The sequence below is a fragment of the Notolabrus celidotus genome, chromosome 3 (assembly GCF_009762535.1).
Source record: "Notolabrus celidotus isolate fNotCel1 chromosome 3, fNotCel1.pri, whole genome shotgun sequence".
Classification (NCBI taxonomy): domain Eukaryota; kingdom Metazoa; phylum Chordata; class Actinopteri; order Labriformes; family Labridae; genus Notolabrus; species Notolabrus celidotus.
This window is the reverse complement of record NC_048274.1, coordinates 26,879,896-26,897,782: the sequence shown is the minus strand read 5'-3', so window position 1 is coordinate 26,897,782 and position 17,887 is coordinate 26,879,896. Positions and strand designations below refer to the sequence as shown.

The 17,887-nt window shown below is 38.2% G+C and overlaps 2 protein-coding genes across 2 annotated transcripts in view; both read left to right on the top strand.

Annotated features, from left to right (window-relative positions):
• Nucleotides 1–10,897, top strand: part of LOC117809124 (ras-specific guanine nucleotide-releasing factor 1-like) — a 30,874-nt gene extending 19,977 nt beyond the window's left edge. Inside the window, exons 15-27 of the mRNA XM_034678799.1 lie at nt 881–1,254; nt 1,549–1,665; nt 4,462–4,632; nt 5,207–5,313; nt 5,434–5,546; nt 6,411–6,471; nt 6,578–6,684; nt 6,784–6,868; nt 6,969–7,166; nt 7,674–7,753; nt 7,846–7,963; nt 8,057–8,125; nt 8,846–10,897. Coding sequence (XP_034534690.1) covers nt 881–1,254; nt 1,549–1,665; nt 4,462–4,632; nt 5,207–5,313; nt 5,434–5,546; nt 6,411–6,471; nt 6,578–6,684; nt 6,784–6,868; nt 6,969–7,166; nt 7,674–7,753; nt 7,846–7,963; nt 8,057–8,125; nt 8,846–8,938 — 1,693 coding nt within the window. The 3' untranslated portion in view covers nt 8,939–10,897. The remainder of the gene's footprint in view (nt 1–880; nt 1,255–1,548; nt 1,666–4,461; nt 4,633–5,206; nt 5,314–5,433; nt 5,547–6,410; nt 6,472–6,577; nt 6,685–6,783; nt 6,869–6,968; nt 7,167–7,673; nt 7,754–7,845; nt 7,964–8,056; nt 8,126–8,845) is intronic.
• LOC117809131 (pro-cathepsin H-like) lies at nt 10,791–16,434 on the top strand. The gene is made up of 12 exons (XM_034678814.1): nt 10,791–10,897; nt 11,645–11,676; nt 11,828–11,933; nt 12,013–12,083; nt 12,169–12,273; nt 13,646–13,732; nt 13,940–13,995; nt 14,096–14,177; nt 14,267–14,335; nt 14,811–14,917; nt 15,818–15,946; nt 16,049–16,434. The coding sequence occupies exons 1-12, from the start codon at nt 10,822–10,824 to the stop codon at nt 16,116–16,118; spliced, it is 990 nt and encodes a 329-aa protein (XP_034534705.1). The 5' UTR covers nt 10,791–10,821; the 3' UTR covers nt 16,119–16,434.
• Nucleotides 16,435–17,887: the final 1,453 nt, after the last annotated feature.

Here is a 17,887-nt window from a genome sequence, read left to right as displayed (position 1 = left end):
TCCCCTTTCCTTCTTTTGTCTTACACCTCTCTGCTCTCCTGCTTAATTATCTCCTCTCTTCTTTCCACTTTACTCGTCCTCTCTTGACTTTCCTCTTTGCCTTTCGTGCTTTGTCTTTCTCACTTTCTTTTTGACTTCCTCTTGTTGCCTCTATCGTGCCGGCCTCCTTTTCCTTCCCACATTCCTGTCCTTGCTCCTCTCTCTTTCTTTTTCTTACTGCTCTGCAAATTTAAACGAGGAGACACAACATGGCTGCATCAGCTACCACCATATGAGGCGGAAGGTTTCCCATTCGCCCACTTCAGCTGCCTTCGCTGTGGTGGAATCCTCATCCTCTGTGTTGCTCCTGCCCGCCCCCTCCTCAGCCTTACTGTTTCTGCCCCTGTGTTGTTTCTTTTTTTTTTTTTGCACTGCACCTCTGTCTCTTTCTCCCACTTCTCCTCTCTGCCTGTCTCTGGCTCCCCTATTCTCTCTGTTTCTCTCTCTCTCCCCATGTCTCTGTGGGCCTCCCCTGGGCTGGTTGCTGTTGGCAGCACCCGTGCCTCCCACACTGTCACTTGACATGCTATTTATAGGCCTTCAGAGGGGGTGGCTCTCAGTGCAAGGAGGATGCTGTCTTAAACAATGTAGCTTAAATAAAAGAGGCAGGAGCTCCCGAAGAGCTGTGTGGTTAATGTCTTCCCTCTCAGCTTCTGTGTACAGACACCAGGTGTTCAATGCAGAGATATCTTCACCATCTCTTCTCTTTCTGCTCTCTCCAATTCACATGACTGAGAGTAATTACCTAAAATCCAAAAAGTCTTTATATTTAGTGGTAAAATATACTTCCCTGTTCATCCTCCTCTCTTTTCCTCCTCTTTTCACTCTCTCTTCCCTGCAGTTCTTTGGAGCTTTTCTTTGCCAGCAGCCAGAACAACAAACTCCTATACGGCGAGCCACCCACGTCGCCGCGTGCCAGCCGCAAGTTCTCCTCCCCTCCCCCCCTCTCCATCACCAAGTCGTCCTCGCCCAACCGAAGACGCAAGCTCTCGCTCAACATCCCCATCATCACAGGGGGCAAAGCTCTTGACCTGGCTGCACTCAGCTGCTCCCCCAATGGCTATGCAAGCATGCACTCCACCATGTCACCTTTCAGTAAGACCACTCTGGACATGAACAAGTTCTATGTGTCAAGCACCATGGCCAGCAAGATCCCCGATGAGGGAGAGCCCAAAACTGAAGGCAAGGCTGAGGATGCCGTCCCCAGCAAGCAAGGTCAGAGTACTGTCTGAGGGAGTTCACTCATGTTTATTTAGATTCAAATGTACTCTCATTTCTTCAATGTATTATCCTATAACACTAAAAACTTTGAGATATCTAAAGAGAAAAATAATGACATGTGACTGATCATGAAATCAACTTTTCCATGTGATTTTCAAACTTCAAATTGTTCGTTTTTTATAATAATATTGTAAAATCCAGTTGGCATGACTATTGCCCCCACAGATTTGGAAACAGTGTTTTTTTGCAGTGTTTTCTTCACGACTGTAATTGCCTCCTTCTGTCCAGATCTGTCCATGAGAGAGGAGTGTGATGAGGACCCGAGTCAGAGCGATGAAACAGAAGCAGAAATGTCCCCTCCAAAGTCCCCATCAACACCCAAGAATGTCAAGTCAAAAAACTCTGGTACAGTATGATGATGATTATACAACCCTGCGTTGTCGTCCAGTGATGTTCTCTTGAAGCTGTTTATTTCTGAGACCAGACCCTTTTACAATGTTTCATGATCTACTTCTGAATCCGAAACCACCAGATAAAAAAAATGAGTTGGCAAGACTGTGACAGCTGGCAAAATGCAGTGGCTTACCGCTTAGTTTTAGTGACATAGAGTACTTGCCAGCGGAGTGTCTTGGCAAATGTAAATATGAATAAATAAAACTGATAATAGTAGATCATGCCAATTACAAGAAGAAAAAAACACTGGTAACATTAACACATTTACAGGCTGCCTTTTCTTATAATACACTCTCAATGTGACTGTCAGTGATTAAGCAGTGAGCTCTGCCCAAAAGTAACAAGCTAACAACACAAATCCTTTACTTTGGTGATTTATCCTTTTTACTTTCTTGCCGAGTTAGATGACAAGACTGAAACTAATGTTGTAGTGGAGTCACCAAACCTCTAGTCTAACGTCCCCTGTGTTAAAGTCTGAGTCACAAAAGAAGAATCTGAGTGGAGTCTGTGTTGAGTCCCCAATACCTGAGTCCAACTTTGTGTCAAGACTGTGTTACATGAGTCTGTATCGAGTCCCCATTACTTTAGGATTCATAAAGAGGAACGCTGCTTCATTCCAAACTACTACAGCTAGCTAGCAGCTAACCAACAGTCACGTAACTTTAGTATCTCTATCACTTTTCTTTGTGCATCCTGGACAGATGTCTGATAAATTTTGAGCTGGTTTCTGTCTTCTCTTAAATTTCCCTTTTACATATTGAACATGTTGCATTGCACTACACATTTGCTGTGAAACTTTGTAAGCAATGCAAACAATTCGTAGTGCCTTTTTTGGGCATCCTGTCAGGAACTGTTGCTGAACAAGATGGATGTGGAACATCCAAACATATGAACATAAACGTCGGCCCTTGTTGGAAACTGAATAAGTTATTAGGACCTTATACAAAAACACCACTAAAACAGTCTTTATCAGTAAATAAGTCTGGGTCTTCTCTTTGAAAACGTAAAGTAGTGAAAGGTTGGAGCCCAAGTCTGCCATCAGTGCTTTAGCTCAAGTTAAGTCACGTGTCCTGAAAATCAGGACTCAGTCAGACTCAAGTCCTAGTCCTGCCAGTTTATGAATATAAATAAGGAGCTAACTCATGTTTGCATAGCTTTTTTTTTTAACTTTATTTACCCCACATTAACACCGACCACCCCCCTGACCAAGACCGAGATCCTAAATACAGTGCAATGAAGGAGATTCAGGCAGAGGAATAAACAGAATAAACAAAATGACAAGCCGACAGATGGTAATAAAAAATAAAATAAAATAATAATATTACAAATAAAATATGGTAAAATAGGAGAGATAATCTGACTTTAAGTGAAATATAGAAATTGACATCTATTATGCTAACATATCTTAGCATAAAGTTTGATATCAAACACCATCTATCTCGAATGCTTATTTTTGTAACACCTGTACCTTGGTTGATTATTCCATACAAAACCCTAAAGAGTTGAGAGAGCCCATTGTCATTTTAAGAGGGTTATGAGCTAAACTATTACCCGGCTTAGCACAGTTACTTGCCTTAGTCTCCTTCGAGATTAGGCTTCCAGCGGTGATTCCATAGAGATACTTTGCCTTGCTATTGAATAATCAAGCACACAATCTCCTGTGTTGTTTATTCGTAAACTTCAAGGGTGTACGTTTTTGCTGCATGAAGACAAATAATTAGACAGAGCAAGGCTAGTTTTTCCCTCCTGTTTGAAATCTTCGTATTTACCTTATTAGCAATTAAACTTTACACTAATGAACAAATATAACTGTGGTACAAATGCATCAATTTCTCATCATCTGCCATCATTTACCTCAAGAGTGCTGTGTGGCAAAAACTTCTGTAAGCTGGCGAGTGTCTCTTACCAGCAGAGAAATGTCAGCTGTATGTCCACATCCTTCTTTCAGCTAAAATCAACTGTATCAAAGACATAATTCAGTATGTCAGGTTATGTTTCATTAGTTCCAGTATTACAAAATCAAACAGGGACTTTCTGCATGTGAAAATTGCAAAGAGGTTGAAATGATAAGAGTATTTTTTACAGTAAAATAACCTTGTTGCAGTAAAATGAACCCTGCTACAATAGTCTGCATGAGCAACTTTTTTTTCCAGCAAATGACAACGGTAACTATATCCAAATAAGGTCTTGATAAAAACCACCCACATCCCCCCGGCCCTCCCCACATCGCACAGAGAGGGAGTATCCCCCCCGTAGGTAGTCAGGCACAATTCATCCCCAGTGTGTTCTCTTCCCACGGTGCTAGATACAAGGGAAGCCAGTGCCTTGTGTGAGTAGGTGGAAGGAAACCTTGTACCTAAGCAACGATGTGCATGTTCTTCTACAACGCCCCCGGCTGCACGGAGGAAGGCAGGGAGGAAGGGAGGAGGGTGAAGGAGGGAGGCAGAGAGGCAGACACAGTGAAGTGTACACCGTCACTACCACAAGCTGCTGCACACACTGCACTGGGCCGTTTTTAGCTCTCTGTTGCCCTCCACTGGTCAGCAGCCTATTTTTAACAGCACTACAAGTACAAAATCACGAAGCCATTTTTCACCCAACCAATGAGCTGACAGCATTTTGAAAGTGCGTGGCAGAAAATGAGACATGAATTTAGTAAAAGTGCTCTTTAACTTTTTGATGAAAATCATAGTAAAGCCATGAAGTGATTTGATATTAAAACATCTCTTTTTTTCCCCCTCACTGTAGAGTTTTCCTTGTTTTCCTTCAACAATGGCATGGTGGTGTCATCTTGTCGGGAGCTGGACAATAACCGCAGTGCCCTTTCTGCCGCTTCAGCCTTCGCCATCGCCACCGCTGGTGCCAATGAAGGCACACCAACTAAGGAGAAGTACCGCCGCATGTCGCTCGCCAGCACAGGTCAGTCACACTACTTCTGTTGATCAATAGAAGTTCCCTTTGCCTGCTGTTGTCAACCTCTGTAATCTGAATAAAAGTAAACTAAAATCAAATTCAATCCCAAGAAAATTAATTGATCAAACAAATCATTTCTAGGAGAAGAAATGTTTCTTATTTTTATAAAGATCAGCTGGTCATTGGTTCAAAACTTTGGTAGTTTAGGCCTGATGAGGATGCCACAGTGCCTTCAAGCAAACAAGGGTGAAGTCCTCAGCTCAAGCATCCTTTCATTCTTTGACTGTTTTTAGATCCACTTTGGGTTTAAATACAAATTGGTGATCATTTTTCATTGATTGAATTTTCCATTATTGTTGTTTAGCATGCTTCAAAGTTCTAATGCAAGACTAACTGTAAATAATTTGGTTGAGGAAAGTACTGCCTAGCTCAAAATGATTTCACCTCATGTCATTCTAACATTTTTGCTTTCTTCACATCATGATTCTAACTCCCAGTTTCACTGTCAGTAACATAGTTTAGTCTGGAGAAGGGCATACAAATATCTGTGGTTCTAAAACTTTGTTACATTTGGTTCCAGGTTTTCCCACAGACCAGAGGAATGGAGACAAAGAGTTTGTCATCAGAAGGGCAGCAACAAACAGAGTCCTGAATGTTCTGCGTCACTGGGTCTCCAAACACTCCCAAGTACAGTTCACCTACACTTTTAATCTCATTAATTGTGTGGGTTTTTTTTCTGAAGGGCATTGCAGAGTAAAAGCAACACTTGTTCTCAGACTTTGCTGTTTTTCCTGTGTTGTTCTTCAGGACTTTGAGCTGAACACAGAGCTGAAAATGAGGGTAATCAGCTTCCTGGAAGAGGTGATGCATGATCCAGAGCTCCTGACACAGGAGAGAAAGGCAGCCGCCAACATTATCAGGTCTGTAATAATTAACTGACTGAAGATACAATCATTAAGGATACATCTCTACATACATTTCTGATGCTATCAATCAGTCTGGGTAACACAAACTAAAGAAATAACATATTCTACCTGGTGCCAGCCTACATTTAAACCCAACAGACTTCCACAAAATGAATTTGTATACTAAAAGGGGAGCTGACTATCCCTGAATTATTTTCTGATATTACTTTAACATTGAACTGTAAGGACTTAGCTTACCGGTTTTAAAACTAAAGCCAATGTGAAAGTTCTTGAAACATACATTCTTTAGAATGACCAGCAGGGGGAGACTCCACCTGTTGCAAAACCAAGTTTGATGATATGAAACACACTGCTATGCTTCTCACTTTTTAAAACCTCTGTTAACATTTTACAAGTGATTTTATGATCATAAACATTTTTTTTTATCAGTCAAGTCTCAAGTCCTTCCAAGACAGAATAATGGTTACTAATTATGGCCCCTTTTATTAAAAAATGCAGTATAACTCAGAATATGTTTGGAATGCCTGTACAAGTTATTGACAAGGATGGAAATATATCTATAGTTTTCGGCCAGTCATTCAAACATGGTCACTTCTGGCCCCCAAAAAAACAAGATAGAAAAGGCCAAAGTGCTGAGCTCAAGACTCAAGCAGTAATTGAGAATGACTTTGTCCACTCCTTTTATAGAGTCTACAGCTTTTGCATTCAACTAACATGGCTAAACTGATTTGAAACACTAGTATCTGTGTCTGACCAAAATTGTCAACCTAGTGCCTGAAATAAAAATAAAATGGTCAAAAGATACTTTGTAAAAAGAGGATCTCTAATAACTCTACTTTCTCCTCTTACCTCATGAAGGACTCTCACCCAGGAGGACCCTGGAGACAACCAGGTCAGCCTGGAGGAGATCGCACAGACGGTCAGAGAAAGATCTTAAAATCAATTTCTTTAAATCACTGAGAGTGTATAAGGAATATTTTGTGCTGTATTTGTGTTGTGATTGTGTTTCTCATCGTGTGCGTCAGGCCATGGATGACTGTAAGACTGAGCCCTTTGAGAGCCACTCTGCCCTGGAGATAGCTGAGCAGCTCACACTGCTGGACCACCTGATCTTCAAGGCCATCCCGTACGAGTGAGTTGTGCACACGTATCCAGGTGTACACACATACACACAAACAGGAACTGTGAATGTGAGTGTGATTTCACTTATATAAGAATATTTCTCTTACAGGGAGTTCTTTGGTCAAGGCTGGATGAAAAATGACAAGAACGAGAGAACTCCGTACATCATGAAAACAACAAAGCATTTCAATGACGTATGTGTTCAGTCTGTCATTGTGAATCGAAGATACTTTCTTTTAAGATAGATAGATAGACAGTTGTTATCATAACCATGTATTATTATCATTTTATCAGGTCAGCAACAGGATTGCTACAGAGATCCTTCAGTCGGACGATGTCAACATGCGCGCGGCAGTGATAGAGAAATGGGTGGCAGTGGCTGACATCTGTCGCTGTCTCCACAACTACAATGCCATTTTGGAGATAACTTCTTCTCTGAACCGCAGCTCCATCTTCCGTCTCAAGAAAACCTGGCTCAAAGTCTCCAAGCAGGTATCAGCATATCTGACTCAATAACTGCACATGATGTGGGGCTTGCTGTGAGCACTGCATCCAGCCAAGAATTACTTCCAACACATAACTTATCTGTAGACCTTTGATTTTTGTTCAAATCAAACCAACAAAACATAAATTACAAACTACTATTTTGTGCTTGTGGAGCTTGTGTCTCTCCCTGCTTGTAGTCTTTATGCAAAGCTAAGCTAACTGTGTCCCCACTCTTTTAGCTTGACATGAAAGCAGCAGCTATCCTCTCATTTGTTTGGTTTAATTACATAGAATTACTTCCCAAATGTTAAACTTTACATGAGAGTTATTTCTTAATCTAAATAAAATTAAAATTATATTTTTACAGATAAAACAAAATAAAAAAGGCAACATGCTCTTAGGTCAATAATTGTTCTTTTTAAAAACATTATCCTCACTCTGAAAATGTCAATGACAAAAATATTATGATGATTTTTCTTGCAATTAAATTTTTATCTTCAATCCGTTTTCTAGACAAAGACTGTGATCGATAAATTACAGAAGCTGGTGTCATCAGAGGGACGATTCAAAAACCTGAGAGAAGCTCTGAAGAAGTCAGTATTTAGGGCACATATCGTTCCTGTTCTTCTTATATTGTGGTGGTGTTCTATGGCTGTACAATTCAATTTGTCTCCTTCGTCGTCAGCTGTGACCCTCCATGTGTTCCCTACCTGGGAATGTACCTGACGGACTTGGCCTTCATTGAGGAAGGGACACCAAACTACACAGAGGACAACCTGGTCAACTTCTCCAAGATGAGAATGGTGCAGAAAACAAAATAAGTTATAACATTCTCATGTATGACTTGTTTGAATCCAGTTTATCATTGCTCAAACTGTATTTTCATTTGTCTCCAGATTTCTCACATTATCAGAGAGATAAGACAGTTTCAGCAAACAGCTTACAAGATTGATTATCAACCAAAGGTGAGTTTAATTTATGATGATCTCTTCTGTTTTCTGTTTTTGTCTGAACTGTGATACTTGCTTGGATGTTTTACATGACAATAATACATTATATTTCCAATTTAATTTATTTAGGATACAAATCTAAATTGCTCAGGGGAGGTGACACCCTTAGCAGTACCAAATATTGATCTTTGATGATTTTAAAATTTAAATAATCAAAACTAGCAATGATACAATGAACTAAATAAAATAAAAATTCAAAAGAAATAGAAATAGAAAAATTGATTAATTTAATTTAAATAAATGGGTTACAGATATCAGGCATAAAAATGTACCAGCCACAAGTTTCGGAAAAAAAGAAAAAACTGAAATAAGTGTTTATATGAACCCAAAGAACAGGTTCACCACATGTTTTTCATTTAGAATTACTTTTTCAGGTTAATTTATGAACAGTATACACCATACATTCCTAAAAGATTGTTGTAGTTATTAGCACAATGTTTGGACATTCATCAGGAGGCTTTTGGTGTTTCATGTTTCACTAAATGTTTCAAAAAGAAAGAGTGATGAAGCTTGGTTTGTAATGTCCCTGCAGTCTAAAATGTGTTAGTCTAAAGCACTGATAGAACCAACTGACCATTGAAGAAATGCCTAATGATGCGTAATGCTTAGGTATACAGAATGAGTCAACACTTGTTATTACTGTAGAGCCTAATAAATATTTTCTCTGTTTCTGAGGTTGCAAAGTACCTGCTGGACAACAGTACAGTGCTGGATGAGGAGAGCCTTTATGAAGCGTCTCTGAGAATCGAGCCGAAAACTTCATCATGAAGAGGAAGTCTCTCTCTCTCTCTCTCTCTCTCTCTCTCTCTCTCTCTCTCTCTCTCTCTCTCTCTCTCTCTCTCTCTCTCTCTCTCTTTCTCTCTCAGCCCGCATCTAGAGTGTACAGGAAAGATATATATCATAATGTACATATACTATTATTTGTATTAGACACAATAGGCTGTGCCCTTCTAGTATGTGCTCCCCAATGGACTCGTTATGTATAATCGTTATTAGAGACCGAGTAGAAGCCCAGAGTGGTTTTATTTATATAGTTACAGAGTATTTATATGTTATTTATCGTCTTAAATACCATTTTACGTTGAAGTAATTTTCAACCACAGAATTAAAAGATTAAAGAGTATAAAGACATTATATTTAATCATATCCTAATGGGAACATGCAGTTTAAAGAGGCTTTCATTGCTGAGAGCTGGTTTATTATTGACACATGAATATCAACTCCAATTTTCAGCTTGGATGTTAAAGACAAAGAGAGAAGTTCACATAGCTACTATTTTTTAAACAAATCCCCAAAACAAACATTTAGCCTTATCAGTGCTGCAGCTGTGACTTCAGCCATTTTGTCCCCAGTCCCCCATCCACTTACTTAAATCAGTAATCTAAAGGATACAAATCTTTGGGATTTAAGAGTTAAAAATGGGGATGTTAAAGTCTTAACATTTTTACCTTTCTAAATCTATCTCAGAGGAATTCAGAGGTGAAAGTGCGACTGCTCCTTTGTCACAAGTTGACTCATGTGTTCAGATGTTTAACGTAGCCACTGAATTACAAGGATTAGACGTTTGGAAAGTTTGAGTTAAATTGACACGACTTCTGAAAGAGCTGGAAAGACTTTTTTTCCGCTGGTAGAGATGGGTTGTTATGCTTTGCTGATCATCACCTTATTCCCCTGGTGGGCAACATGATGTATATATAGCATAAGCACTGGGCAGTGTATGTAGCAGATGTAACCAATATTGAGCCACTTCAGGAAGTTAAATTCCCAGCTTCTACACTGAGACAGTGACAGAGATTTTATGTTTAATCCTCTCTGGCCAGTGCATTATAGTTTTGCCTTAATCTCCAAATGGATTATAAACCACAAATATGTCAACTATTTTGTTCTACAATTTGCCAATGACGCAGAAGTATTTGCTGTGTACAACATCCTGTACAGGCAGTCTGATGCATTTCCTAACGTGCAATGTGTTAAATACATATCCCTCGAAATGTGTTATCCTTATGATTGTTCAACTCTGTAACTTTTCTGTGTATGATACTTTGAAACAAATGTTGAAAGCAACTTATAAGTGTAACACATTCTGTATCCTGTCTATTCCAATGTGTTAGCAGGAATTATACAGTAGTTATGTTGTGCTTATTCTTGGAATATTTATAGGTATTTTTTACAGGCTTTGTATAGAAAACACCTAAAGCTTAAGTGGCAGGCATGAACCACTTTCACGTGTTCAAATCAAACCTATATCTAGAACAGTATGTGTACTGTATTTAAACCCCACCCTTGCACCTGAATCTTTACCCTCTAACAGGCACATCAAATGTTTGCAGTGAGCAATACCCAGTGGTATGAGAATTATCTTTCAGTTTATTTCAACAGCTTGAGTAGTATTTCCAGTTTTGTATAAAAGTGTATTCTTTCCTGATTACCTCTTGTTAATAAATCTATTCTTTCTCAGGGGGATAAAGTGTCCTCAAGGTGTGTTTCACTTTGTCAAAGCACATTAACTTTGTACTTGAAGCTTTCCAGGACTGGAGATCATAGGGGGCTGGGAGAAGGGGGTGTTACGTATTCATTACAGAACGAGCCGAGTCATGTGACACCCTTACAGCTTTAGGAGTGTAACGCAGAAGTATAAATCAGCCTTAAGCATGGCGCTCGGTGCTGTTTGGTTAATAAGCATCGCTTTTACTTTAGTTCATTTAACGCCATTAATATTACTCGAAGGTAAGTGACGTTTTGTTTGTTGTTTATGGTAAATATTAAAAGTTAGTCGCTGTTGTCTTTACAAAGATGTCTCGTAAAAACACATTGTATGAGCTTGTCAAGTTTTGCCAACGCTACTTATGGTGCTTAGGCCGGGGGTTCCCAAATTGTGGGTCGGGATCCCCTGGGGGGTCGTGAGAAGTCTTCCAGAATGTTTTCTTTTTAGTTATGTAAAAATAGCAAATTTTTCCCATTATAGTAAAAATATCGACAAAAATAGTAGCTAACCTTGAAATAAAACCTTGAAAATAGAAAATGTAAATGAGTTTTCTGCCTTTCTTTTTGCCAGATGACTCCTAAGTTTAGGGTTAGTGAACAGTTAATTATCAAAAGCAACAGTAGCAGTAGGTTCATTCATAAAGGCACAGGAAACACAGACACATACTCATATAGGTTGGCTAATTTTCTGCAGACCAGCTGAATAAAGCCACATTGGATAACTTTGAGGGACAGTGGGGGTCGCGAGTCTTTAGCACCTATATTTCGCATTGAAAAGTACAATCTCCCCCTTAAATGTAGAAGAATTAAAGTAGCATCTAATTGAAACACTACACACCACATTGTCCTAACATTTGTATATTTTAGGAAATAAATGACTTAAATGTTTGAGAGAAAAAATGTCTCTTTCACAAATGGCTGAATTTGAAAGTTTGAATTGTTCATTATGAGACTGTTTTTTTAACTGATTTCCTTCATCTGTCCCATCAGGGGATCATAATTTCAAACAGTGGATGTTACAGGTACAGTGTGTAAATAAAAAAGTCACTGAAATGTAATCATTGTAATCAGTCCGGTGAATTTTGACTCTGAATGATTTATCATCACATTTTAAAAATAGAATATTTTCTTTGTATAAGCTGGCATCTTTCTTTTTTTTCTTTTCTTTTGCAGCACAACAAAGTCTATTCCACTGAGGAGTATTATTACAGACTCCAAACATTCATAGAGAATAAGAAGATAATTGATCATCATAATGAGGGGAATCACTCTTTCACAAGTAAAGTTCAGTTCTACTCTTAAAAAGTCATAGTTAAAAAACAAACACACATTTTCTCACACAGTTTTTTTGTATCTAGTGGGCCTGAATCAGTTCTCAGACATGTCATTTGAGGAATTCAGGAAGTCGTACCTTCTTACACAGCCTCAGGTATGATCCATCTTAATATGCAACACTCTTGATACAGCAGGTGCTCTTATAACTTCCTTAATCCCATACCTCTTATCTTTTGTAGAACTGTTCAGCGACTACAGGGCATCATGTCAGCAGGACGCGTCCAAACCCCCGGTCTATAGACTGGAGGAAGAAAGGGAACATCGTGACTCCTGTGAAGAACCAGGTATCTTATTAGAGTAGTGAACTGCCTGATTCAAGAGGGAGAGTTATGTGGATAAAGACATTAAACTGAGGATACTATTGAACTTCCCTCTAAATGTGAAAACTGTAAGACAAAATCCTCTGTCAAATGAATAAATGTGAACATAAACTATGCAATCAGGTGGCATTGTAATGACAGCATCATGAAGGACAGGAACACTCATTTTTTGCAAGCATCAAAAATATTCAACCACATGATGTAACATTACAGTGGCAACAGGATTATTCAGTGACATCTTTTAAATCTCTTCTTAAAACCCATTTTTACAGACTTGCTTTTATGTGATTTTATCTGTCTAACTGCTTTTACTTCTATTTTATTATTAATTTAAATTTTTATCCAAATAGTTAATTGTTTTAAATTGTATTTGATTATTTATTGTTTTATTTTATTTTTTCATTTATTATTTTAATGTTCCTAATTTATCCTGAACCCTTTTTCTAATTTTCCCCGATGTGATGTCGTCCGCTTATTTGAAAACCTCTTTTATTGTCTTTTTGATCTTTTATTTACTTATCCATTTTTTTAATTTATTCTTATTTATTTATTTGTCCTTGAAAACCTCTCAACAACGATTTACTGGTCTATAACCTGCCAATTCATTCTGTTTAATTGCATGTATTTCTCTTAACCTCTTGCGTTGCATTTTGTTTTGCATTGTTAAAGTTCCTCCTCCCTTTCTTTCGAAATGTTTGCTGTTATTGAACCATGCTTTGTTTGTCAAAGCACTTTGTAAACATTTGATTTTAAAGGTATTATAAATGTATTATTATTATTATTATTATTATTATTATTATTATTATTATTATTAATATTAATATTATTATTAATTTGCTAAAAACATAGTTATAAATGTGGCTCAATGTACTTAAGAGTAAATATGCTACTCTGTTTAAAAGATGACAAGCAGAAAAACAACCAACAGTATGACCACTACTTTTTAATGTTACATTGGTCTATGAAATGAAAGTGGTATTAAAGCTTAAAGAGTACTCAGTGATATAGTATTGAACATTTTTAAAGGTTAATAATCTATAAAAAAAAATGAATTGGTGTCGTATGTTCCTCATTACGTTTCCAGTCATCAACCAAAAGCATCATTATATTGATATTTTCAAACATCCATACACCAAATTTAAACACAAGCTTTATTTTATACATTTTTAACTCAAAAGTCAAAGCAACTAAGAGTTGAAATAATTTTCAGGTTAGTTTTCTTCGACACAGAAGACCTTTTACAACCATCTTATGCAATTGACCTTCATGTGTACAATCTGTGGCTTGCCCTTGTGATATAAATGACTCAAGAGTTGGTATGTGTTTGTGTCTTTAGGGTCACTGTGGAAGCTGTTGGACCTTCTCTACCACTGGCTGTTTAGAGTCTGTGAATGCTATCGTTAGTGGGAAGCTGGTATCTCTGGTGAGAGCTGTGTGATGCCTGTTTAATTATTCACAGCACATTTCAGATCTCACGTGTGGAACTTCTGATCCACAAAGATCAAACATGGATCATGTAGAAGATAGACTTCCAAAAGAAACTCCTGCTCTACTGTTTGATGTGTTGCACCATTCAAACTATTACGATAACTTTGTGTCTAGAAATGTGATTGTTTGCTTTCTCCACCAGTCTGAGCAGCAGCTGATAGACTGTGCTTATGCCTTCAAGAATTATGGATGCATGGGGTAAGAAGCATGACACCTTTTTTTTTAATAATTTGCACATTTTCCAGTTTTATGTAGACCTTGGCTTCAGGCTGTTAAAACACTTCTTGATTTGTTTCAGTGGACTCCCCAGCCAGGCATTTGAGTACGTCAAATACAACAAGGGCCTTATGTCAGAGGAGGACTACCCTTACAAAGGCCATGTATGTATTTTACAGGTTAATGCCTCTTCATAAGTATGTCTGATGTCAAACATAATCCCCATGACTGTATTGTATCCTTCTTGTTGTAGGAAGACACTTGCCTTTTTAAGCCTTCACAGGCGGTTGCTTTTGTCTGGGATGTTGTCAACATAACAGCTGTGAGTAAACAAGTGTTAACATATTAATATGAAGGCACATGTACAAACTTGAATTGTATTCAATATGTCAAAAGGGACATTGGCATCTTCACACAAGTAGATAGAGGGCACAAATAAGAGGAGCAGTGTCTCTAGTGAGCCCTGTTATCCCATTATCCGTGAGTTAGAGGTTTGTTGGTGTCACAACAGCTGTTCAACAGAAAATGTACAATGCAAACACACAAACATGAACCTACATGCAACTCCTCAGAGGTGTGATGAAACCAATGTAACCAGTTAACCAAGTGACCCTGAGGAAGAGACAAGAAGCAGATATCTTAGTGTAAGGAAATACATTCTTTTAACAGCTTAACTCTGCACACACAGTTAGGAAAACAGGTGGTTACAGTCTGACATAATGGGTGGCCAACATTGTACTTAAAACATTGTTTAGCTTTAGTACCTACAATAATTTGTGGGGGGTTTTTGTCCACAGTATGATGAACAGGCCATGGTAGATGCTGTGGCCTGGCTCAACCCTGTGTCCTTTGCCTTTGAGGTCACAGCTGATTTTATGCACTACAAAGCAGGTGTTTACTCCAGGTGAGCCAAGGACCTCATTCACTCTCTGAAAACGTATGTATGTGCAATATACTACTGTTCATATGAATAACGTGGTGAAACAGGACAGTGAGCACATTGTTTTGGCCTCTTTGTGCTTGTTTATACAAAGTAGAGTTTAACACAAGAGTTTAATTTATTCCAGTAATCCAGCAGCCCAAAAGTTATTTCTGTGTACAAGAGGATTATTTGGTACTCGTGTCAACAAGTAAAATCTGCAATGACAGAAATCTTATTACTCATTCATAATAGTGAAAAAATGTATCAGAATTGTAACTATTTCATTAACCCCAAACATCCACATCATTATGAGAAACAGGATTGCATTTTCACGTCTATATCTTTAGAGTTTAGTTTAATTTTGAAGCCACCAAAGGTTGTTAGATTCAGTATTTTTGTACAGTTTTTCTTGTTGGTTCCTGTCAACATTGGTTTTAAATCAGTGTGATGACCAGTGAGATAAGCACCATGCTACTGGCTACTTTCTGCTTTATCTTGAACAGTGTGCTGCCTGCAGGCGTGGAACATATCCATCCCTAATAGGGAGCTATTTATAAGTGAGCTAATTTGTTATGGTACTTAAAGTTATGAGTTCTTGTGGTCCACTGCACTCAACTTTCTCCTATTAACTGAGAAGACATAAACGTTTGAGCCATGTGAAATATTTTCAGACTGATATCTGAAATGAGTCTGCTTTTTAAAGTCTTAGATTGTCTTAGTTTTGTTCCCTCTGTTCCTCTGTGTTATGTCTTGGAATAGTCACACAATTATCAACAGACACTGCTTCATAGTGCACCTTTGCATAGGTGCAGATATCAGCCCACTTACCCTACAAAAGACTTGAGGCCTATTGATCTAAAGCCATCCATGTTGTCTGTTTAGCTTGCAGTGTGAGAAAACAGCAGACATGGTGAATCATGCAGTCCTGGCGGTGGGTTATGGAGCTGAGAAGAACGGCATGCTTTATTGGATTGTGAAGAACTCTTGGGGCACAGCCTGGGGAATGGACGGGTAAATATAGTCTGTGTCTGTTTGTGTGTGTTTATTTCAGTGTGATGGTTTGTACCAGTTTTCAGAGATGATGGACATCTCTCTCTTTTTGTATTTCTCTAGGTATTTTTTGATCGAGAGAGGAAATAACATGTGTGGCCTGGCTGCATGTGCTTCCTACCCTCTATCTTAAGTGGACTGAATAACTGACTGGAATTATTCACTGTTGTGCTAACCAAAGTGTTTGATGTGGAAGTCTGGTTTCCCATTAATGTGTACAATACCATGTAAAGGATTTTAAATGAAATAGGAAATTGAGTTATATGATGTAATTTAAGTCCAGTTTAAATTAAAGTCTGTTCCAATCAAAGCAAACAGCTCAGGGCTACTCAGTAACAACATTTGTATACATTTAGACATGCAGCCCTTACTGGGTTTATCAAATGTATTATGTGTACAGTGTTCAAGTATGTTGTGAATATTAAATCTGTGCATTGTGTCACAATCAACTACTGGGCTGTGCATTTTTTTCTTTATTTGTTATTAATATGTATTGTTCTGTGTTGTAAGCACAGAAAAAAATGGTCCAAATAATTACAGTATGCCTGTATACAGTTGTGCTCATAAGTTTACATACCCTGGCAGAATTTATGGTTTCTTTGGTAGTTTCTGTTGTCTTTATGATATAAAAAGAGTAAACACATTTGTTTTGCTTCACCCAACCACTAACCATGAGTGAAAAAAATATTTTGTCTTATCATTCATATTCTCTGAAAAATGGCCCAAAAAATCAAAAATTCTGCCAGGGTAGGTAAACTTATGAGCACAACTGTACAGTCCCTGAATCACTTATCCAAGTTGTAGGAACAACAAATAACAACGTTACTTGTAGTTGATCAATTGGAATCAGAAATGGCTCATATGAAAGGCAAAGCCCTCTAAATTATTTGTATTTTACCAAAATAAAGTTTTTTTATCATTCATTAAGTTTTTTCATTTAATTAGGACAGAAAGGTCAGATTTTGCTTGGACAAAAGTCTTGTCACATACAAAAATAATGTGGAAATTAAACATACTTTACTTTGAATACACAAACATGCTACAATAACATCAGAACATAAAGCCATGGTGCCTTGGAAAAAATAATTAATATCTTGTATGACTCCCATGAGCTTGGAGGACTGCATCCATACGTCTTGGCAATGACTCAAATGCCACTGGAATGGCAAAGAAATCAGTCTTGCAGGACTCTCAGAGTTCATCAAGATTGTTAGGTTTCATCGTCCAAATCTCCTCCTTCATCTTACCCCAGACATACTAAATAATGTTCATGTCTGGTGACTGAGCAGGTCAATCCTGGAGCACCTTGACCTTCTTTGCTTTCAGGAACTTCAATGTGGAGGCTGAAGTATGAGAAGGAGCACCATCCTGCTGCAAAATATACCCTCTCTTGTGGTTTGGAATGTAATGGGCAGCAATAATCTCTTGATATTTCAGATTGTTGATGTTGCCATCCACTCTGCAGATCTCCCACTCACCCCATACTGGATGTAGCCCCAAACCATGATTTTTTCCACCAAACTTTTGTTTTCTGGGTGACTCTTGGGTCCATGCAGGTTCCAACCATAGACTGTCTGAACAGGTCTTCTGCAATTCATCAGAAAAATCAAGCTTCTGCCACTTCTCCACTATATCCTTATGTGACAAGACTTTTGTCAAGCAGTGTAGGTGTTGAGCCATGAAGAAGTATTTTTTCGAGGAACAGTGGAACGTTTTGGCTTGTTCATTATTGTATTTAGAAGTGATAAATGTTTGCATTGGTTTGTTAGCATGGGGGCAACTATTTTCTTATTTCTACCGCATTCATAACCTTCCTTTTTGTGCCTACCTGTCATGGTAAAAGTATTTTCATTATCAGCTAAGTTCCCCTTTCTCTCATTGCTATTACATAGATCTACCAAA